The 23862-nt window shown below is 42.6% G+C and overlaps 1 protein-coding gene across 1 annotated transcript in view; it reads left to right on the forward strand.

Moving 5' to 3' along the window:
- The window catches only part of UBE2U (ubiquitin conjugating enzyme E2 U), a 28465-nt gene extending 5047 nt beyond the window's left edge, over window positions 1–23418 (forward strand). The window contains 8 exon segments of the mRNA XM_090048903.1: window positions 3174–3271; window positions 4240–4299; window positions 4301–4367; window positions 5775–5856; window positions 11183–11277; window positions 12571–12655; window positions 18523–18635; window positions 20658–23418. Of these exon segments, the coding sequence (XP_089905029.1) occupies window positions 3174–3271; window positions 4240–4299; window positions 4301–4367; window positions 5775–5856; window positions 11183–11277; window positions 12571–12655; window positions 18523–18635; window positions 20658–20797 (740 nt within the window). The 3' untranslated portion in view covers window positions 20798–23418.
- Window positions 23419–23862: the final 444 nt, after the last annotated feature.

Genomic DNA, 23862 nt, shown 5'->3' on the forward strand with positions numbered 1-23862 from the left:
TACTTATAGGCTGCCACCAACTCACCCCTGAGCCTTCGCTTCTCCAGGCTGATGAGTCCCATGCCTCTCAGCCTCCCTCATCAGGCCTGTTCTCTTGACCTCTAATCATGTATGTGGCTCTCCTCTGAACTCCGTCAAGCTTCTCCACATCCTTTCTAAAGTGTGGAGCCCAGAACTGGATACAGTACTCCAGCTGCAGCCTCACCAAGACCAACTAAGCGAGAGGATGACTTCTTGGGTCTTGCTTGAGATGCAATGGTAGATGCAAGCCAGCGTTTTATTTGCTTTGCCGGCTGCAGCATTGCATTGGTGGCTCATGATCATTTTGTAGTCATTCGTGACCCCCAAGTCTCTTTCAGTTGTGGTGCTAGTGAGTGTAGCACTGCCGAGCCTATAAGTACGATGTGAGTTTTTCTCCTGAGGTGGACCACCTTGCATTTCTCTGTGTTGAATGTCATCAGGTTTTGATCCGTTCAGCTTGCGAGCTGTCCAGGTCTGCCTGAATTGCCAGCCTGTCCTCTAGAATGACTGCACTTCCCCATAATTTGATGTCTTCCGCGAACTTAGCCAGTCTGCTTCTGACACCCAAATCCAGATCATTTATGACTATATTAAAGAGTACTGGTCTGAGTCCTGAGCCCTGGGAGGGCTCCAGCACAGCCCCCGCAGCCCTCCCGGGGGTACAGGCAAGTCCCTGATCTGCATGCAGGATGACAGGAGCCGCATGCTGCTGCCTGGCACCAGCGGCAGTAGCGATCTTCCTGGCGCTGGGTGCGGGATGTGCCCAGCTCCAGTCTGTCATCTCACAGGCAGATCGGGAGCCCGCAGCCCCAAGAGGGCTCTGGCACAGCCTCCACAACCCTCCTGGGGGTGTGGGTGAGCCCCCAATCTGCCTGCTGGATGAGCGGAGCCAGGTGTTGCTGGCTTGGACTGATGTCAGGAAGATTGCTGCTGCTGCTTGCGGTCCCAGGTGGCAGCACCAGGGTCCTGTCATCCTGCACACAGATCGGGGGCCTGCTGGAGCCCCAGAAGGGCTACAGGGGCTGTGCTGGAGTCCTTTTGGGGGTGCGTGCCCCCCATGTGTGTGTGATGACAGGAGCTGTGTGCAGCCACCTGGGGCCAGCAGCAGCAGCAATCCTGGCATTGGGTGGGGGCTGCGCCCAACACCAGTCTGTCATCTGGCAGGCAGATTGGGGGTCTGCACCCCTCCCTAACCCTGAAGCCCTCCCTGGGGTGTGGGCGAGCCCCCGATCTGCCTGCCAGATGAGAGGTGCTGGGTGCTGCTGGCTGGGACCAGTGCTGAAGCTGGTAAGCCTGGCTTTGAAACGCAAAACATTTTGAAACTTTCGAAACATTTCGAGTTCCCTTGTTTCATTCTGAAGCTGTTTCAAAGGCTTTTGTTTCATTTTGATGGCACTGTTTCAAGCTTGAAACACATTGAAATGGCTTCAAAACAAAATGACAGGCAAAATTTCGCAGAGCCCTATGACATACCGTCCTTCCCTGGAACCTATACAGAAAATTCTCAAATAATTGCAACCCTTACTAGAAAAAGACCCAATTCTTAAGGAGATCTTTCCGGAACCACCCATCCTAGCCTTTAAACAAGCACCAAACCTCGCTAACCTCATCACCAGAAACAAACTTCCTATGGCCAAAAGCATACCAAATGATCCAGACCATGCCAAGATAAGAAATGTAAAACCTGCTCACACATCTCCAATACTCCTACAATAACTACACCCTGCAACAGAACCAACATTATTCCTGGATCTCACACCTGCATCTCCAGGAATGTAAAATATCTTATCCAATGCACTAAATGACCTGATGGGAAATATGTAGGAGAAACCAAACAACTGAGTACCAGAATGAATACACACAGAAAATCTATCAAAGACAAGAATACCCAATTACCTATGGGGGTACATCTCTCACAAGAAAACTACTCTCGCTCCAATCTCTCAGTTCAAATCCTCAAAGGGAATTTATAAAACTCCTTTTGTAGACGAGCCTACAAACTTCACTCCATAAATCTACTGAATACAAAAAATCATGGACTAAATATAGACATTGGATTTATAGCACATTATAGCCTGCCTGACAGCTGATAACCCCAGGTAACGTGTCTGCATCTTACCAGCTACATTCCATTACCAGATCAACATTCCCCCTTTGCCCCAGAACCTACCAATCTCACTCCTATTCCCTCTGATCCTCACTGCCACTCATTTGCATTTTCACAGACCTGCATTTTGCATATTGGCTTCTATTCCACCATGGAGACCACATAATACCAGCAGACTCTCCCTATGCCTGAAGAAGGGTGTTTCTGCGCGAAAGCTTGCAAAAAGCCCCAAATTTTCTAACTATTTAGTTGGTCTGATAAAAGATATCACATTTACCCAAAGAACCTTCTCTGTCATTAGACTCAAGCCACCCCCTCAGAAAATGCCAGCTCTTAGCTTTCCTGGTTTTTTGGCTATAACAAACTAATGAAGCAATGCTTTTGGTGCAAGCAACTCAGACCACAACAGGCCAGAATTTTTTTGAGACTGTCGAGTCCTATTTGAAATCTCTGGGTTTATCTTGTGAATCATGCATAAGTATTTCCACATCTAATAATGCTAATATGATGCAGCAGCCCACGGCACCCTGAAAAGGATCTCAGAGCATCCCAGCAGTTGAGAATCCCTGCTCTATCGTATAGGCACCATACAAAAATAGAAGGAGAACCTTAGATGTGAAGATCTTATTAACTAATTTAAGACATGGTCTTATGTTGACCTGTGAAAAGGTGGGAAAATGTATAAGAGTAACAGTGAGGGGACCACACAATTGCATAGTTGGTCTGTGTGCACCTCAATGGTTTTGAGTCACTGAAAGCTGCTAATAAACCAAATGAATTCAGTAACTATAGCTAGTTCCTCTAGCCCAGTGGTGTCCAAAGTGGGGTGCGCAAGACGATCCATTGGGGTGTGGGAAGAAAATATTAGCACTTCTATTTCTGTTTATATTTATATATTGGGGGTGCGTGCTCAAAAATTTTTTACTGATAGGGGTACGCAATCAAAAAAGTTTGGAGACCACTGTTCTAGCCTACAGCTGCTGTGTTGTGGAGTCTCTGAAACATTGCTACTTTTTAAAGTTGCACAATCCTTTTCTTAATACAGTGGATCAACACTCTGGGAAGCCTTGTATAGACTTCCTAGACGACCCTAACAAGTGGAATAGGAAATTAACAATGTGTGACATTTTACTTACTATCCAGGTAAGGAAATAATTTTGTTAATAACTTTTTGGAAATCTCATTCATCAAATAGGAATCTATTTTATTACAGGACTAATTTCAGACTTGCAGACTGCAATTGTAGATTATTCACCATTTTAAAATTAAAAATGCAAGCTGCTGGGTGACTTCAGAGGAAATGCAATCTGTAGATCACCCTTATTTGATACCGGTGTCACATCTGGCATCACATTAACTCTAATTAAGACAGATAGTTAAATGAATTACCATGATTTAAGCTGTTGCCAATGCTAACTTCTAGATAGGTCAGTGGTTAGTTTCTGTGATCTTTTGGATTTATGCTGTTTTATCTGGGTAAGCGCTACTAGAGAAGTGTGTGCTGCCTGATTCTCTGTACTTTTAAAAATACTTTTAATATGCTGATAGCTTTACTTTCAAGTTCCTGAATTATCTCATAGGCAGAGTCTTCATCAGGAGTACTGGAATGGACCTTGAGGTTAGCAAGTAATTCAGCTTTATCATATAAGCTTTTATGTTTCAATTTTACATTTTTCCCCCACAAGAAAAAAAATGATGTACATTTCTCCCTGGAATAAGTCCTACACCCTTTTCATTATATTCCCATCACTTTAAAAATTATTTGGTCCACTTTTCATAAATGAAAATATCACTTAGACACATGCAGAGAGACATGGATGGACATCCTCATATTGATTATGAGTAAAACAAATGGCAGTCGCATATCATTTGTGGCTGTCTCTTGGGAATTATAAACAATCTGAGGGAAATAGGAAAAAGTGAGCATAGATTTTGATCAAAATTAAGAGCCTAGCCCTCATCTTGTTGAAGTCACAAAACAACCATCCTTTGCTTTGAATTAGCAAACCAGTATCATTATTGTCCATCTTGAAACAAAGAAACCAATCATCTGGATGGCTTGTACACTGAGATGGAAAGGTGCTTTACATTGTGTGTCTGTCCATATACAGGTGATGCTTTCTAATCCAGTGCTGGAAAATGCTGTGAATATGGAAGCAGCAAGAAATGCTGAAAAATAACTTAGCATTGTATAGACAAATGGTTATCCAATGTGTTAGAACCAGCCAACGCCTAGAAGGTAAGGCACTTTCTTGCTTTGTTACTATTCATAAAGACATTCTTTAGCCCATAGTCATAGGTGGCCATGGCACACCATGGGACAGCAGCAGTGACCAGGCTGCCACTGCTGGTGGTGGCCCCAGGCTAGCAGTGACAGCTATTTTCACATCCCTCCTAAACCAGCACTTGGGGCTGATGCCTGCCCCTCCCCTCCTTAATTACACTATGGCTTTAGCCAATACTGGGAATTTTATAGAATTTAAACAAAAAACTCCTTGAGCAGTTTATCGTACTCTTGATAATCAATGTTAGTTAGTGTGTTTGGCAACTTAATTTCAACAAACACACAACTGTGTTTGGAGAGTGAATACGCTGGCCAACATTGGAGGTGAAGGCAACAGTCATGTAAATGGCATCTTGTTAAATGAGACCTGGTGCCATTTCCTTGCCAAGTAAATTCAGTGCTGTTGCAGGCCAAGCAGCTAGTAAAAGAGTGTAAGTTACAGCTGGCAGCTGGACAACTGGAAGTTCGGCTGTCTTTGCCTACATCATATGAACTGTTTGTCATGTAAAGCTTGATGAGAATAACGTTTAGAGCTCCATGATTAAACTAAACAATGATCAGCCTGCAAAAATGACTGCCTTGAGCAGGGGTGGCCAATATGCAGCTTCTATGCATGGCACACAGCAGATCAGGGATGTAGACAGGCATCACAGAGGTAGATAAGGCAGGAAGTAGAAAATAGAACAGGCAATCAGGTGGGGTACCCAGAGTAGGGAGCAGCAAGCAGAGTACAGGGCAGGGGAAGGGGACCAGAATGGCACTTGGGGAGGGTGTGGGATTAATTATCTTTAATGACAAAGGGGGTGCCCCCTTCTAGTCTAGAGGTTAAAAATAGCAGAAAAACTAATCTTAGTATGTTTTACAGCACAGGGTATGCAGAGGACATGAAAGGGTAGTAGCCATCACTGATTTTGCTCTTAATAAGCCAGACTTTCCAGCCCACTCCAAGTATTTGTGTCATTCAAGTACCACATCCAATGCTGATGATAATGCAAAGAATATTCCCGAATTAGGGGAAACTCCCTGGTCTCTTAAAGCTATCTCAAGTATCTTCTGTGCCAGCTTCCTCCACATTCCTGGAAGACAGTGTAGCATGAAGGTGCACTCTTTGCTGCTTTAACTACTGCCAGGGACAGGAAACAGCGCTTCTACCAATGAAAAATTAAACCCAACATCTCTATCCAAAAGCATATATAGCAGGTTGTTAAATGCATGAGTATTGCTCTGGGGGAAATATAAGATTGGATTCTTGTCTGATGTAACTCAGCATTGGACCACTAAAGTTAGTAGAAATTCACTGATTTATAACAGATAAGGATTTGGCTAATAAAGCTTTACAATACATGATTTTCTCCTTTGCAGAACTTCTTAGAGCCGAGGATGATTCTATTTCTTCCCTGCAGTTTTATCCATCATCAGAAGTATCTGCTCTAGGCTGTATCAGGTAAAAGATTACAGTGAGGAAAGTGGCAGGAGTGCTGCTATTTCAGAAGGAGTAGCATCAGCTCCAGGTAATATTAGGAGCTGTATCCTAAAGAGACCAATTATTTTCTTTCTTTTTTTCCTGTTAGTGGATATTCCCAATTATTTCATTTCCTATGGAAACATTTGGCAAGCACCTTCCTTAACAGCTCTTGCCAGTAACTCTTATTACTAAATGAAACAGGTTCTTTGCCTACAGGAGTATAGCCAGGAAATTTGTGATTGTTGAGCCAAGTGATATTTGCATTTGAACTAATCAATGACATGTATTCCAGGCCATACATACTTTAAGGTCATTTATTATGTTAATGACTAGTATAAGAAAACCAATGCATTCTTTCTAGAATATACTAGATCATTTTTATGATGTCTTTATTTCTATAGTGCGATAGCTGTGCATGGCATCACTACTGAAATATTTCTGCAGCTGAGTTACAGACTAACAGATGGGGTCAGACTCTCTTCCAGCTAACGCCCCTTTGCATCACTGTGGAGTCTGGCTGTCTCTGGCCTGCTGTGAATTCCCGTAGTGGAGTGAGGGAGTTCTTAGCTGCTATTGACCTTGTTTTGTGGGCTCCTATGTCATCCTGTTTCTTGGCACAGTCATTTGAGGGTAAAATTCTGGCCCTATTGAAATTAAAGGCAAACTTTCCTGGGGCTAGGATCTTCTCCCCTCCTTCCCCCCATATTTTGCCATGAACTTTGCTAGATACAGAAATAGAACCATTAAAAAAGGATGTATCAGAATGTCATCAAAATATTATGGATTCAGTCCTGCCTCTTTTGCATCCCCAAGAAGTCCACTGACTTCAGCAAAACTTTGACTATGGGGCAGAAGAAATAAAGTCTGGAGATCCATAAAAGAATCATTTCCTTTTATGGCTATAGCTTTAAATATTAGTAAAAGCAAAGAGCTTCTGGCAAGCAGGTCTTTAGATTTGACAGGATTGCAAAGGTGAAGGGGAGAAGGAACATCAAGCAGATCAACATGACGGTTGCTGAAGGGTCCGCGTTTTGTCAGGAGCTAGTGGCCTTCCTCTCACTCTCATTGTTACCTCCCAAAAGACCCAAGGGAGCCTGGGGATCAGAGAGGTTTTATATATACATATAGCCATCCTGTGTTTGGTCTTTTATAGGATGATTTAGAATGAGGTTAGCTCACTTGTTTTGTTTACAGCTCAGTCCCAAAAGAATTAGTATTTTACTGAAGCAAGAATATCAAGCAGGAAACGATGCAGAATATGAGGAGGGGGTCAAGCAGGGAAAAATTAGCAGGGTGCAGTTGCAGCAGGTAGACAAAAGCATTATGCAAGCTTGCTGAGCTTCTTCTGTGGACCTCGAAGGAGGAGGTTGTTGTTAATGCCTCCCCTGCTCTCTGCAAGATCTGAAATCTGCTCTCTATATATTCCAAATGCAAACACCATCAGGCAGGATTTTCACAAGTAGTCGGGACCGGCCTAATTCTCCTCCTACTGATACCAGTAGTAACCTCCTGGCCCCATATGTAACTTCAGGGAGGGCAGGGCCTACGCTGAGGGCTTTTGAAAACTATAACTTACCATTCATCAGTGCCCAGGATGTGAAACCTTGGCTCAGAACCGATTGAGTCAGCTGGTGTTAGGGAACCAAATTACCCTACCCCAAAAAGCTTACAGTGCATGTAAAATCCTGCCTCTACTGTTCCAATGATCATTTGTTTAGCTACTAAACAACCTTGTACATCATTGCTTAAAAGGGTAACAACCAAACAAACAAAGGATGCAGTTGAAAAAGCCAAACATTGAACAAAATGTTGACTGTTAAATACAATGTTGAAACTGCTCACTTCCTGATTTTTTGGCCCTTTCCTGCAGTGAATTGGCCCATTATAGAGGTCTGGGCCTAACTGCACCGTGACAGACCCACCCTTGTTGAAAGGTCCTGTGATATCCTGAGGCGAGCCTAGTGCTTATTAAATTTTTTTTTAAAGGTCACAAAGAGCCCCATTGAAGGAGAATAGGGGGAGGAGTGGAGCTGCAAGGAATTTCTCTTTGAAGCCTCAGCCTTTGGCCTGAGGGACCTGCCTGTGGTGAGTCAGACCCATGAGGGGCTCCAGGAAGCATGACATCTACACCACATCCTTGCCATTTCTGGGGGCATACACTTCTAAGAGTACCCTGCCCACCCACTCCTGCTCACAGGGCACTGCCTGTCGCCCCTCTTGAGCATGCTGGAGGCTGAAACTTCATGAACAACTAGTCTCACATCTGCTTTTCTGTTTGGCACCTGTGTGCTCAGGAGGCCATGTCCCCTGTCAAAGGCAGAGATGAGGTGTTGACAAGTCCTGTACAAGAAGAGAGCTGAGCACGGGAGACATGGAAGAGTCTTATGGTTTTGAGTTTGTTTGGATTTCAGTACCTTTGTGGTGGTGTTACTAAAGGGTTGATAATTGACTCCGCTGGAAAGCTAAGTAACCTCAGCAGAAACAAAAGCAGGGTGTCTGCAGTAGTGCATCATGCAACAAGGAGGCAAGCTCAGAGACTGTGCCCTCCTAGAAGCTCTTACAGTCTCCTCAAAATACCTCAAGGGAGACTTCTGCAGGTGAAACTTAGTATGAGTGACTATTGGCTGAACACGTGTGCAGCTATGGAGGTGGGACTGGCAAGCTGTTTCTGAGGCCCCCTCTACACATTACAGGTATCGCACAATTTCCTGAAGACCAGCTACATGTGCAAAGTAGCTATCACATGATAAAAAACTCCAACCAGCTATAAAGTTAGACCTCGAAAATGTGTACTAACTTTGGAGCTGATTGCTGTCAAGTTTTCATTTTGCACGTGTAGCAAGGTCTCCCCTGTGGCCTGGAGCCCCATCAGTTGGCTGGGCTCCAAGCTGCAGGGCTGTACCATGCCCAGTGTGAAAACCCCGAGCCCTGAGGATTGCAGCTGCTGTGATCCCCAAGGTAAGAGGGGGATGTGGGAAACCCCCAGCCCACAAGAGGCTCTCAGTTCTGCTCCTCACCCACAGCAAGGACCAAGAGGCCCCCCCAACTGATAGGGCTCCCAATCCAGGCTGCACCTCACATGTAGCCGGGACTGAGAGCCCCACAAGTAGCAGGGCTTAATTCCTGTCTGCACCTCCCGCATAGCCAGGATCCAGCTCTTGGATCAAGCTTCCCCTGCACTGACAATATGGTGGATTGGATCTAATGTGCAATGCCACAGTTGCAACTCCTGCCATGCGTGTGTAGCATGGCAAGAGGTGCAATTGTATGGATCATACATTAGATCTTATCACACCTTTACCTACACGTGTAGAGGGGGCCTGAGATAAACTGTTCATGAAAAAGACACATTTTTCCCTTTCAAAATTCTTCTTGTACTTTTTTGTATATTTTCTTGTACTTCTGAAGCATCTGGGTCTTACTATTCTATGCTTTTCTTGTACTTGAGTTTGCAGGGAGATCTTGGATAGGTTCTGACCTCCATTGAAGTCATAGTTTCATAGTTTCATAGTAGCTAGAGTCGGAAGGGACCTAGGTAGATCATCTAGTCCGACCCCCTGCCTTAGCAGGAAAGAGCACCGGGGTCAGATGACCCCGGCAAGGTGCTCATCTAACTTCCTTTTAAAAATCCCCAGGCTAGGAGCCTGCACCACTTCCCCTGGAAGCTGGTTCCAGGCCCTAGCCACCCTGACTGTGAAGTAGCGCCTCCTAATATCTAATCTAAACTTACCCTCCGCCAGTTTGTGACCGTTATTCCTGGTCACTCCTGGCAGCGCACGGGGGAACAGGGACTCCCCCAATACCTGCTGATCCCCCCTGACCAGTTTGTAGCAGGCCACAAGGTCCCCCCTTAGCCTTCTCTTGTGGAGGCTAAACAGGTTCAGGTCCCGTAGCCTATCCTCATAAGGCCTGCCCTGCTGACCCCTGATCATACGAGTGGCCCTCCTCTGAACTCTTTCCATATTGTCCACGTCCCTCTTGAAGTGTGGCGCCCAGAACTGGACGCAGTACTCCAGCTGCGGCCTGACCAGTGCCGCATAGAGGGGGAGGATCACCTCCCTGGACCTGCTCGAGATGCATCTGTGGATGCATGATAGGGTACGATTGGCCTTCTTGACTGCCTCCCCACACTGCCGGCCCATGTTCATCGTGGAGTCAATGACGACTCCAAGATCCTTTTCCGTCTCCGTGCTGGCAAGAGGAGAGTTCCCCAACCTGTAAGTGTGGTGCCGGTTCTTCCTCCCCATGTGCAACACCTTGCACTTATCAGTGTTAAACCCCATCCTATTCTCATCCGCCCACCGTTGCAACCTGTCAAGGTCAGTGGCAAAGTCCCCATTACTTTCAAATGGGACAGGATTTCTGTTTTGAGGCTTAATCCTCAGTGTCACCGAGTGAGATAGGACATTCTTGGGGTCAGCCAGCTGGAGCCTGAATAGGAGCCACAGGGTAAAACAGAGGACAGAATTTGGCCTACAGCCTGAATAAGCTAGACAGCAAAGCAAAAAACAGTAAACAGTGTGCTAGTTAAGGAACCACTTTGCTTTATTTGCATTGTTTGAATAATAATTTTGAAACTGAAAAACACATTCATGGAAAATAGTAAGTCGGGTCTCAAAAAACTCTACTTTCTCAGTTACTATTAGCCATTTTAAAAGAAATATATTCCTGCCCTATTAACTGTTTGTTCCCTTAAGCAGAACAGCTTTACAGACACTCATTGGGCACATCTACACATGTATATCAATTTGACAATAAACTCTGGTGTATATTGCGCCAGAATTTATTGCTCTCGGGCGCTGTGTTTGCATGTGTGCCTGGAACCGCAGCACAGCCACAGCAGGATGCCCCTGCACTGAAGCACCCTCATGCCCCAGCCAGCCATGTCACATGTTTATTAAATTACTGCGGCGGCCTAGTAGGACCACATGTGTAGATGCCAAGATGTTTACTGCAGAGCTAATTAGATAACTCCGCAGTAAATGTCTCGGATAGATACTCCTGGTTCAGCTATGCTAATACTTGGAAGAGGATGTGGGACAGAATATTAAGATAATTCAGTTTGGTTGTCTTATAAATTGATAACAAGTTAACATAGATAGAATGTATTTAAAATATGTCTATTGTTTGAACTGCTTGCACACGTGTGATCTTATTTCTCTTGTCATTTGAGCAGCCCTTGTGCAATCATTTAAATCCCTTTGAATTCATTCTGTTGTTATTGTGGAAGTTTATTCATGAAAATCTGTGTTAACTAACAAATTGTATAATTGCCAGAAACCCTTGTCTTGTTCTGCATTTATAGTTACAGAAGGATTACAAGCATTTCATTTGAAGATTACCACAGGACATGGTCTGGAATAGCCACATCAAAAGTAAAAGAATATTTTAAAGCTCCATGTAAGATGATATGTCCGCTTTAGTAAAATTAAACATAATGAGATTGATCCTGCCTTCATGCTGTTGTTACACTAGAGTAAGAACTTTGCCTTCAGTGGAGCTGCTGTGGATAGTGAGCTCAGAATCACATCATCTACCTCAGGTGTCCAGAATTTAGGGCAGTAACTCAGTTGATTTAAATTGACATAATTCCAGTAACTTCAGTCTATCTAGACCAGTTTAAACTGGTTAAAGATCAAGTCCTTATTCTTCTTGTATTGTAATAGTGTGTACAAACTGCAGTCATGGACTAAACTCAGTTACTCAAATGCTAGCCCATGAGCTAGACCTGGCCTGTGGAGTCATGTCATCTGGTCCGTGGGGCTCTCCACAGGGCCAAAAATTTGGTGATGGAGGAGCAGTGGCAGCTAATTCTGGCATGCAGGATCGTATGTAGCCTGAAGACTGGCCTTCTGCCACTCATCTGGCCCATGGAGCCAAAAGGTTGAGCCCCACTGGACTGATTGTTCTATTGTACAAAGCATTGTAGAAACATGGCATAAAAAGATGGCCCTTTTCCCAAAGAATTTACTATCTATGTAGGTTCTTGTTGGAAGACATGGAAATCAAGATTGGTAGTAGACAGAAAATATATTAAGGAGTCATAAATGATAAATACAATCTAGGTATGATTAAGAAAAAAATTAACTGCGGACAGTATAATGGCCTTGGTTATAAAGTAACATCCCACGACTGCAGTCTACTGTAACTAAATTACCAACAAAACTAGACATAAAGCAATTGTTTAATTGGACTTTAATGACTGTCACTTTGAGTATACAAGACCAGGATTATATTCATATATTAAAAGTATGTCAGATAATATCGTTTCAGTATTCCTTTTTGTCATGCACTTCAGTGACAATTCTTGTCTCATTTTATTCATGGTATTTTAAAAGTATGCATACAGTGAAGAAGCTCCAATTATGCTCTCGGATATACTTGTATGCATTGAGACAATGCCAAGGACATCAGGAGAGTTACTTCAAAGTTATTCCTAGTAGCTGAGATCAGTCAGGGCCAGGACTCTAATTAGTAGTAATAGTAATATGCAGCTCTTAATGTGGCCCTGATCCTGCTTCCTTTGAAAAAGATAGCAAGCTCCCATTGTCTTTTATAGTGCAGGATTTTGCTAGAAATGAATGTAAGGGATGTATATGTTTGTAGCACTCAGATATTAAGTATTACTTTGAGGAATACTGTGTTTGGCACATGTTGTATTCTAACTAATTTTCTGTAATTATGGCATTACAGTGTTTGAAGATCCAGTCTTCATGGGGAATTACTACAGCTGGAAGGAAAGAAATTTGATAGAAGCAGGCGGATGGGATGAGAATATGTAAGTGTTGTCAGTCCCTTGAGCTTGAATTGCTAAATGTCTGGACCTACGTGCCATTGCAACATTTGAACGTCTGTGAAGACTTCAGGCAGTCAGTACTTGTGCCCTGCAGCATGTTTCCAGACTGCTAATTGCTCAGCTACACTGAATCATGGATTTTGACTCTTAAAGCCAAACCTTCCCTCATATCCTATGGCTGGTTTGGAGGCAGAGTGGGAAGGGAGAGGTCCTAGGAATCTGAAGCAGGGCGGCATTTTCACCTAACGCTCAAGTGGACTCTAGCCATGGGCACCTTTTAAGTAGGTGCCCACTGTTCCCACGGGGGTAACAAAGCAGCCGAGTGGCCAAAGCAATGATGACTTCCCACTGGTGCTGTGCAGCTGAAGCAATTGTGTGGCTGAAGATGCAGCTGGTATTTTTCTCTCCACCATCAAGTCGGCACGCGGGAAGCTATCCTGGTGGCCCCCTCCTAGTTATGCTACTGACTGCTCCTTTATGGAACAAAGACTAAGGGGAGCCCAGAATGTAAATACCTGCCAGAATAAATAGAAGACTCGCTAGATGGCCAAGCACAGCTCAAGCTTATCAAGCCAGAACCTCAACTGGTCCAAACGTGTGTGAACAGTGGAGTTACGCAGGTCTAGATCCGTGGGGGATCTGAATTAAGGCTCTTACACTTTTGAGGTGCCTACTTAAATTTTATCCCTAGTGCTTCTGTGACTGAATCCCTGCTTCCAAGCAAGGGAAAAAAATACAGGAATCTGAGATGCCAATATGCGTCCTTGTAGTCTCATAGATCAAGCTAGGTTTTTTCACCTCTGTTGCTGTTGACAGTTCATAACAGGCCAAAAAATGAGGAATCATTTTTATCCTTTGAATCCTGTTTGCTTTCAAAATCAATTGGAAGTAAAAGGACAGCTAATTACAGGTAAAATTTGAAGCAGAGCTAAACCTGAACTCAAATTAAGAGTTTATTTTTCTTTCTGAAAAAAACTGTAAAATAGAAGGTTAATTCTCCTTTGACACAACTTCCTTATTTCCTTTCACAGAACTCCTTTGTTTTATATGTTTCATAATTGCTTCATCATGTAGGGCCACAGCATCCTTCATGACCCGAGAAAATCTTCAAAAAACCCTCACATACTTGTCCTTTCCATTTTTTAAACTTTTTTTTTTTGCATATTGCTCAAGCAATCTGGAGTCACATCAGAAAACTGTCTTTGGTGTCAAGTAAAGCAAATTTTTATGTTAGTTTTGTAGGAGCCGGAGAGGAAATTGCTACGTGGGGTTTTCTTGGAGGTGGAGAGGAATACAGTGGTGTGAAATAGCCACATCTCGCTGCCATCTGCTGGTGGGAGATAATACGCTTTTAGCAGATTTCTTTCTGCCTTCGAATTTCTGGGTTTGACTGATCAAAGACAGGTTCAAATGCATGGTACCAGGTTCAAACAGAGTGTTGTTTCTCATTTGGTATTCTTTTCCCAATTGCCAACAGCTCAGAAACATGCTCGTATTTTGAAACAAATTATCTATCCCTAACTTCTGGCATTGAGATAAGGAAGAATGAAGCCAAGTCTGTAGCCTCAGTATAGTAGAACTTTAATTTTGGGTATATAATAAAGACAATGTGGAAAATATTAAAATTTTTCTCAAAATCAAAGTTGAATTCCTGAAACAATATAAAACAAATTGCAGAACAGTTCACTTTTGTACAATACGCTTCACGAAAAAGCATTTCCAGCTGTTTACAGCTAACTAGTTTACATAGATTCACCAGCTACTGTAGTATATAAATAACCAGTATCAGGCCAAATTCTTCTCTTGGCAACACCAGTATATAAATCTGGTGCTAAGTATATAAATATTAACTCTTCTGAACCTGTGATTTAGAACAGAGTGAGGATACTATTCTTAGGTATGATCAGGCAGTAGTGCAGAAAATATTGGTTGTTAACCAGAGAGACACATGAATATCCAGGAAACAAAATATAATTTATAATTGTAGTGAGGTTTATGAATCATAGGCCAGAAAGCAGAGACAGATTTTGAAAGGCCATTTAAAATTGTATGTAACAAAAGAGGTAGGGGAGAATTTTTTGAGGGGAAGTAAATGCTTCCTACTGATGAGAGACAAAATGAAGGTGAACTGTTAGACGTCTCCTGCATAGAGCATGTAGAATGGCTGGAGACCAGGTCTCAGAAATTAGTCATTGTAATGTAAAAAAATTCCTGCCGATGAATTTAATAAGAATAAATAATGTTTTCCTGCCCGCAGCTGTAGGCCCAGTTTCAGCTAAGTACTTAACCATGTGTTATCATCAGTGCCCCTCAAAGTTTTACAAACACTATTTAATTCTGCCTCTCACTTCCCAGTGTGTCAGATGAGTCCATTGCTTCCATTTTAATAGATAAAAAACAGAGGTTTTATAAAAGGCTAAGGCTTACTGGTGCATTTGTGTACCTATCTATGCTGCCGTGGTTTCAGTTCACCTAGACACAGTCAAACTAGTGTGTTGAATACTGCTACCAGTGTAGAAATAACAGCATGGAGCTCAGATTGGGCTTCAAAAACCTCCTGAGAAGCTGGGCAAATACCTGGGTGGTTAACCCATATGTATCTATGAGCTGCTTCAGACCTACAGGTTCATGTACTGCTAAGCCTGAGTGTGTCTACACGAGCTGCAATCACAGGAGTGGCTGCTGTGGAGGTATATTGTAACTTACTGGCCATGTCTATATGTGTGATTAATGCTCACAAAAAAACTCCGGAGTTTACTCATGTACAGCACATGATGTCCAGTCAGAGCAGCCCACTGGCAGGGGACCCAGGTGTCAGCCTGCAGAAGGCCTGGCTAATAGGGCTGTATGAAATTTCAATGGCGATTTCATTTCAACACTGTTTCAACTTATTTCGAGGTCAAAACAGCAAAATCGAAACAAAGCAAAGGCCATTGAAATAGCCTCGAAACAAAACGAGGCGAGTCGAAACGTTTTGAAAGTCAAAACATTTCGACCATAGTGCTGGGGATGGGAAGTCAGTCCAGCTGGGCTGCCTCCCTATCCCACATGCCAGATTGTGCCCAGGGCAGGCCCAGGGCACGATCTAGCATGGGGGATGGAGAGACAGCCCAGCTGGGCTGACTTCCCATCCCCAGTGAAACATCAAAACAGTATCGAAACAGCCTTTCTGCTTCGACAGAACAGAACAGCTGTTTCATATCGAAATTAAATTTGAAACAGAACGCTGTTCCATCAAACCTTCAAAACTCAAGTCGAAACAGAGCGGTGCCATTTCGCACAGCCCTACTGGCTAGGACAGCATCTACATGTGTGCTGCTGCACATAAAAAAATTCTGCAGCCAGGTAATATTTGTAAAACATAAGTACTACCTTGCCATAGAGTTTTTTAGTTTTGTGCACCATAATAAGGTGCATGTGTAGATGCAGAGACATTCACTGCACAGTTAATTAGTTGACATCTCGTGTAGATGTGCCCACTCAGGAGCAGAACTCTTTTTCTTCTGGTTTGGTGTCAGTCTACCTTGGGGATGCTCATTAAATTGATGCAACAACAATGACCATGAAGTATACCGTTACATACTTTGTCTAAAGTGTCTTTAGTTTATTTTTCCTTCTCTGACAAAAAAAGCAATTCAGTCATGTGGGCTGAGCACTACTCTTTAAAACTGAATGACAATAGATTACTGAAGACAGAAAAGTATATAAAGCAGAATATATATGTTTGGACCCTTGCTTTCTGAAAACAGCTTTTATGAAAAACTAAAAGCTTGTTTGCCACCTTGTGGCTAGAAAGAGAATGCATTAAACATTCTTTATATCAAATTGAACCCTCAGGCTTGTTTTTAACAAAGAAATTAAAAAACTAGGAATAGTCACCCATTCTATATCCTTGCCAACTGCAAACACATCCTGAATCTCTCAGAAGTTAATATACCAAATGTTGTCTAAAAGCCAAGAGAAAGATAGGTTGACATAAATACCTGTGTTTTAAAACATGTTGTGCTTTGAATATCTATAACTGTCTCTTGCAACCTTGGTTACATTTGAACAGTGCAGACAGATAGTGGGGAGAAGTCCAAGAGTTTAACAAGAATAAACAAATACTCCTCCAAGGGAATCTAGAAGGAGAGAATAAATTATTTTTCAGAGTTGTCATTCACTCCTCTCTTATCTCTCCAGTGTTAATAAACCATTGTTTGGCCCCCCATCAATCTAAGCATGATATGTTTAGAAAGACAAAAAAAAATCTCAAAAAATGAATAGGTATGCTGTCATCTTAAAAAACATGCTTTGCCCTGGAAGCAAAACTATTTCTGTGCTTGTATGACATGCAACATCTCAGATATCTAAAAGGGCTGGAATTCTCTCACTTTGGTTCATTTTTAGAAGTTTGCTCTCTGGCCAGACAAGCACAGCCGTGTGGTACGGGGTGCCGCAGACTGCACATTCAGTTGTTCTCTGTGCTGCAAGGGAGCAGCACAGGGGGGGTTCTTTGACCCCTGGATATCCAGGGGTCAAAAAAATCCCCAAGGAAAAAAACAGCAGATCTGGGGCAGCGTGCACCACTCAAAACCAGAGCCTGGCTGGCTGGAGCTGCACTGAACCCCAGGAGGACCACAGGTAAGGCTGCTGGGGCCAGCCCAGTGCTGGTCCCAGCCTCCCCTACCACCGCCAGAGTAAGCTGCCATGCACCAGAGGGCACATGGCACAGTTGTTCCTTGGGGACAAGTGGTGGCACAAGGTGCACCACTGCAAGCTGTCCCTGGAGAAACAAACATCCATGCATGAGTGGACATGGCCTCTGTTTCCATTGTGCCTTTCTCTTGTCTTGAAACAGACTGCAGGCTCATGTCTGTAAAATGCTAACTCCTCTGGCCCCAATCCAGCAAAGGATTTAGGCATATGATTTATTCCAACCATGCGAATAATCCCATTGATTTCCTCAGGATCACTCATGTGTTTTAAAGTTACACTGGTGCTTCAGTGATTTGCTGTGTGAAGGCCAGAGCACTTGGCACCGTACAGGATACAGCCTGTAGTCACTGGCACTTCCAGATTCTTAGGTATTACAGCTTCCTAATAGAGCTGAATAGGAAGGGGCTTCCCACCACAGGAAGCTGTTTGTGGTTTCCCCAAATCTGCATTGGCATGAATCTGAGGTTTTTTTGCAAAGTGCGAAGGGGAGCACGGATAGAGAGAGACCCCCAGGAATAACCAGTAACTCAGTTCTCAGTGCATTTGTGAGAGATGTAGGAAGTCCCTAGTCTGAATCAGGCAGAGAAAGAATTTGAACCTGGTTGCCCCTAACCACAGGCTATAGGTTATTCTGGGCAATAACATAACTAGGGATGGGCAAGCAGGGGACCAGCCCCAAATGCTAATGTAGAAGGGCCACAATGGCAACTCCTGGAGAACCCATGACACTGCTGCCACCACCATTTACACTGAGCTGAGCAGCAGCTGCAGTGTCCCAATGTGAGAAGGTATATGCCCAACCCCATGTAACCCTTCCTGCTGTTTGGCACCTCCCCTCCTGGCTCCTTCTCCTGTCCAGTGCCTACCACCTTCCCTCTCCCTTCCTCTCCACCCAAAGCACCAAAATTTGTAATAGAAATTCTGTCATTGTCAGAATAGTTTCAGGTTTTTCCACCAAAAATTTAAGGTCCAATAAAAAACTTATTCCTAATCTGCTTCTTAGTGCTGTGCTGAGCAGGCACATGCTTACAGTTGAACACATGCTTAAGTATTCTCATTTCGGTACAATATGAGATTTTTTTAAAGACAAATTTATATTTGGAGCCAAGCCTAAATCAACAGTATCAAACTGATGCTCTGTCTGCTTACAGATATAGAACAATTATGTCTCAGCTCATCAGGAGGCAAAGGAAACAAAAAAATGAAAGACTGCTCAAGGTGAGCAACGAGAAACAGGACAACTATCAACTCTGGCAAACAACAGGTAAAGACTCAGTACCCCAAAATGAAGCATTTCCATTGTGCCCATTTAAGGCTTGATTCTCCCCTTACATGCAGAAAAGTAAACTTGGAATAAATCCACTGTAACTTAAAATAGCATGAGTCTTTAATTGGACCTGTATAGAATATGTGCACTCTGAAACCATAATGCTGTTTCCACCAAGGACAAAAATCTAATGGTGTGGCAGAAACTTTGGTGTGTCACTATAAATCCATGACACAGTCTCCAGCATTGTAGTATAATTGCATTTTCCATAGTGTAGAGAGAATCTGCCCCAAATTGTTCAATGGATGAGGTCCCTGCTGAGCAAAAAGTCTGGAGATTTGATTCTGCTTGCCAAACTTTATGAAAAGTGGGAGTAACATCACTGAGGGAGCAATGCTTCACCAAAATAAAGTGGTGGAAATGAGAGAATATGTCCTAGCTTTCTAGGACCAGGGATAAGATAAAGCCAGGTATTTGCCAGTATGTTTTAAAAAAGAAATACAGGTGCAGCCTCTTGACAATATGTTCAAGGAGGGCTGAAGCACAGTTGCAACATCTTGGTTTCAGATATTCACCCCTGGATGAGAGCACATTTAAGGGCTTACCAGAGTTTGTGAGATTTCCATGTAGTCATGTTCAGGATGATGTTTCTAATGTCTTCTGCGGTGACCCTCCACACTGTTTTGCAGACTAACACCTATGCCTCCACAACACACCCCTGTGAGGTAGACAGGTGGTAGGCAAAAATAATATCTTACTAGGTTTGTTTTGGTTTTGAGTGACCCATTGTCTAGTAAAATATTATTACAGATCTTAAAATTACAGCTTTTCTTATCTTGAACGTAAAACTTGAAGAGAAACACAACTCAAGTTGGGCTCTCTTAAGAGAGAAATTCCACGATCATTGCCTAGGCCATGGCTGGGCATTCTTCCCAGATGCTGCAACTGAGCTGATCCATATCTGCTGATTTGAGTACCTGCGGCAGATCAGTAAGCCTCGCCCAGACTGCTGCTTGCTGTTCCCCAGAGAGATAGAACAAGTCTCCATGTGAGATCTCATGTAGATGACTGCACCTGGAGACCTCATACCCAGTAAGGAGAGGGGCAGGTTAGAGAGTTAACAGTAATAGAAGCTGTGTATTGGAACAACAAAGGTGGGTACTGAATTCTGGTTACACAGTGCTTTTTATCTCACAAGTGCATTTTTCCTTACAATCTAAATAGATTTCTTACCGAATCTACATGTGGGAAGGAAAAAGGGGTCATACAACAGTAAATGGTTTTGTTTTTAAACTAAGAGCAAAATGTTTACTTGTGCAAAAAATAATTAATCACTGTTTCTCCATCTAAAAAGATCTAAACACCATGTTTTGTATGTGTTGTAAGCGTCTTTCCCAAGAGCTTGCGTGCAGAACTTGATCTGTACTGAAAGTGGTTGGAAACATTGTAGTATCCAAAGTACATTCTATCTAGCTGCAAATTAAGTAGAAAAAAATTAAAATAGCACCACCTTTCTCAACAAATCTGCTTCCTGTTTGTCTTAAAAGCATTTATAGCTGCCTTCCTGACAAGGGCAAACATTAATGCCATTAACGCTGCATGGCTATAGAGCCAGGAGTCCTGCTTATACATTTTTTAATATTGGTAGTAGAGCAAATGGCAGAAAGTTTTAATATTGGTAGTAAAGTAAACTAGAACAGAATTTTGTCTAGTCACAGCCTGAGTCCCACGGTTAAGATGAGCAGCAGCTCCATTTGACAAACTGAATTTAGCTGGATCGGCAACCAGCGCAGGTGGTATAAAGATGTATGGTATATATAATGTATCACATGGTTTTGTATCTGATGACTTGAATGTTGCTACATAAACACAGTCTCTTTATAGCCCTGAGAAATAAGTTTCCAAAAATTACTGCAAATTAAAAATGGAAAAGAAAAAGTCCTCGAAATTGTTATAGAAAACTTGCTTCCACTTAGCTGTTTTTTCTCCTTATGAACCTTTTTGTCTTTCAAACCACAGATGTGCTAGATCCAATACCAAAGAGTCAAGCTACAGGTAGAGAGAGACCCATCGCCCAGGAAAAAGAGCCGTGGGAAGAGGAAGTGGACAATCTAGTAGCCTGGACTAACACTCTCTCTACCAAAGGATTAGAGGACTAAACTACAAGATCTCATATACAAACCAGAAACTTTTATTTTGATAGGTGGTTAAAAACAAATACATTTATGTCAGCCCTGTGGGGAAGATCCTAGACCTATCACTCAGCCCTTTTTCAGGCAAAACTCCTGTCAGCTTTAGGTGAGCAAAGGTGAGTAAAACATGCACAGGGATATTTTTCACATCTGTGCAAACTCAGTTCCTTCACCCCTTCTCCTTTGTCTTCAGTGGGTTTGCAAAACTCTGATTGGTGTGGATCTACACATGTCTCAGGTGCTACTACACAAGATGGAAAAGAAGATGTGCTAGCCTCTGCAGGACTTAGAACAGAAAACAACAACAAAAAAACCTGATTGCATTAGTTGCTATAGGTAACTGGTGACCCTGGATACACACAGGGCTTGCTTATACTGCTGCAGCAGCCAAATCCAGGGAGAATGGCACTGAGCACTCCCCATCCACCCAAGTGCAGGCATATGCTGCCCTGACTTGTCTGTGGCGCTGTGGGAACTATTACAACTATAAATATTCTAGTAGTTGTGCAATGTATAAGGGAAACCGTAGATCTGAGGATTGCACTGAGGAATACAAATATTCAGTGTAGGAATCCATTAGAAAAGTCAGCTGTATGAATAACATTTAAGAACGTGTCCTGATCCTGATACTTAAAGATGGGAAAGATCCACCAGTATCAGAATTTCATATCCAGCACACTTACAACATAGTTGCCCACTAGACTGTATGATATCTGTTGAACCTACATCACTATGTATCTACATAGGAGGCAGCATGAACTGAAAGGAAGAAATGGGTGCCCGGATCACAGGAAAACCCAAGTAAGATTTCTGTTCCACCACAAGTAGTTTGAGACCCTCTTTGTAAACAGTAGCTGTGAGGATAAATACATTGGTGATTGAAAGACATTTGAGTTACTGGGATGACAGGTAAATATCTAAGTACCTAACAGTGCACTGAACCTGGGGTCAGTTGAGCTGGGGTTGATTCCTAACTCTCTGCTGTCAAGCACTATGGCCTTGGACAAGCCACTTCATCTCCCATGAACTTTGTTTCTTCTTCCACCCATTGCCTCTCCAGTCTATGAATATTATAAATTATTTAGATCAGCCCATCTCTCATAATGGGTTTGTTCACTACTTAGCCTAGCCCAAAAGTATTCTGGACTCCATAGGTACCAAAGATACAAATGGTGTCTCTATAAAAGTTCAGGCATGAAAGTTAAGACAGTTCTTTCTTGGACAAAACAAGATCTTTGGAACTGTTCAGTGACTTCCTTCAATTATGTTTTTTTCTCAGCAATTTGAAATATTAATTTATCTGCCTACTGGGGGCTTTTTTCCTTTATACATTTTATAACCTCTAGTTCGGCAGCTCTGTGAGTTCTGAGATCAACCTCTTTGAACGAGGAACACATCCACGACTGTGCCAGGGAAAGAACAAAGTTTCAAATTGCACACAGCTTTGAATTCACATCTGGGACAATTTATGAACTACTTTTAAAAAATATATCAATATTTCCACAAGCAGAGGAGAAAGGACAAAGTAGCCGGCCAGGACAAGGATTAGTTCTGTCATAGGTACATTTGAGGTGAAAGAAGCTTATCGTTGGCCCTAGCCCTGACAACATTCTTCAGTAAACCGTTCACAGCCCTAAAAGGCACAGGGCTAATGCACTCTGCAAAGCTGTAGTTAATATTTCAGCCTCTGAATGTGGATACTATCACATCAACATATGTGCAAAATTTTTTCTAGCTCTGGATGCCTCCTGTAATTTTCAGTACAAATGTGGCTCCAGTGTTTCAGTATATATGGCTTTGCACTGCAATTTTGAGAAGTCACTTAAATTTAACACTTCTTTATGGTTTCCTTTTTGTGACCTATTCTTCACATGACATGCTGCAGGAAGAACAGAACCCAGTGAAGGTGGGTAGGATAGGGACATAATTGGATATACTAGCTAGTGATGCATAGAGGGAGATGCTTGCTGATTCACATTTCTCTAATCTGGGTGGGAAAACTAATCAATTAAAAATACTTTGGAACTGATTCTAATGCATATATTTTGGTTTTGCAGCAGTATAATTTTTTATATCATGAGAATTTCTTCAAATTGTCTTCACTTTTCATACAATCAGAATCAGGCTCTCTAGCTTTCTTTTTTTAAAGCACAACGACCTCTAGATGGCACTATATTACTATGGATGCAGAAACTATTGTATTTCTCCCAATCAAGGGAAATCTGCCCCTGGCTATTTTTAGTGACTTCTCTGCTGGAAGCCAGCTGCCAAAAGTATGTTTCTGCTTTAAATTGTTTATAACAGATCCTTAGCTTTTTATTAAAGACAGCATATTCTTTTGTGTGGGAAGATGTTTAATGTAGCATGGTACAGCATCTCTTCAAGTGACTGTCTTCAGAAATTTTATTATGGCAAGTGCCAGAAGTTGATTGCATGCACATCACTTGGTTTTGTTATGTTCTCTTTCTTTTAATTAATTTTTACTCTGTAAGAACACAGAGTCCCAGAACAGTGGAAAACGTGAGGCATCAAGGTAGTACCATCTTTTCATGCATCCTATGTGCAAACAATTAAAAAATGCAAGGGAAGGAAGCAGATGCAAGAATGATGAGTCCTGTGCAAAAATGTTGCGTAAAAATTCATGACTTTTGCAAGCACACTGAAGGGAACATTAACAGAATAATAAAAGTATATTTACTAGTAGTGAATATACCTGTGGCACTGCCATGGGAGAGAATTTGTTTGCTAATCACAAACAAGGAATCATATACTATCTTCAGTATAAATCATATTGATGTCAATGGCACTTGTCCATGTCTGGCTGTGGACAGTATTCCCTCCGGCTTTCTCTAGACTATAATGGCCTTCATTGTGAATAATCCCACTGAAGTCAGTGGAGCCACCTGTGGAGTACGAGGCTGTCTGAAAGTGCTCTGCGGCATTACTTCATATTAAGAGTATGTTGAAAACCATATAAGTTGAGCAAATGCTAGAAGGTATTTTAATAAATTGGTGGAGTCAAACAGGTCAAC

The sequence above is a fragment of the Crocodylus siamensis genome, chromosome 5 (assembly GCF_052110815.1).
Source record: "Crocodylus siamensis isolate JL-2025a chromosome 5, ASM5211081v1, whole genome shotgun sequence".
Taxonomy (NCBI): Eukaryota; Metazoa; Chordata; order Crocodylia; family Crocodylidae; genus Crocodylus; species Crocodylus siamensis.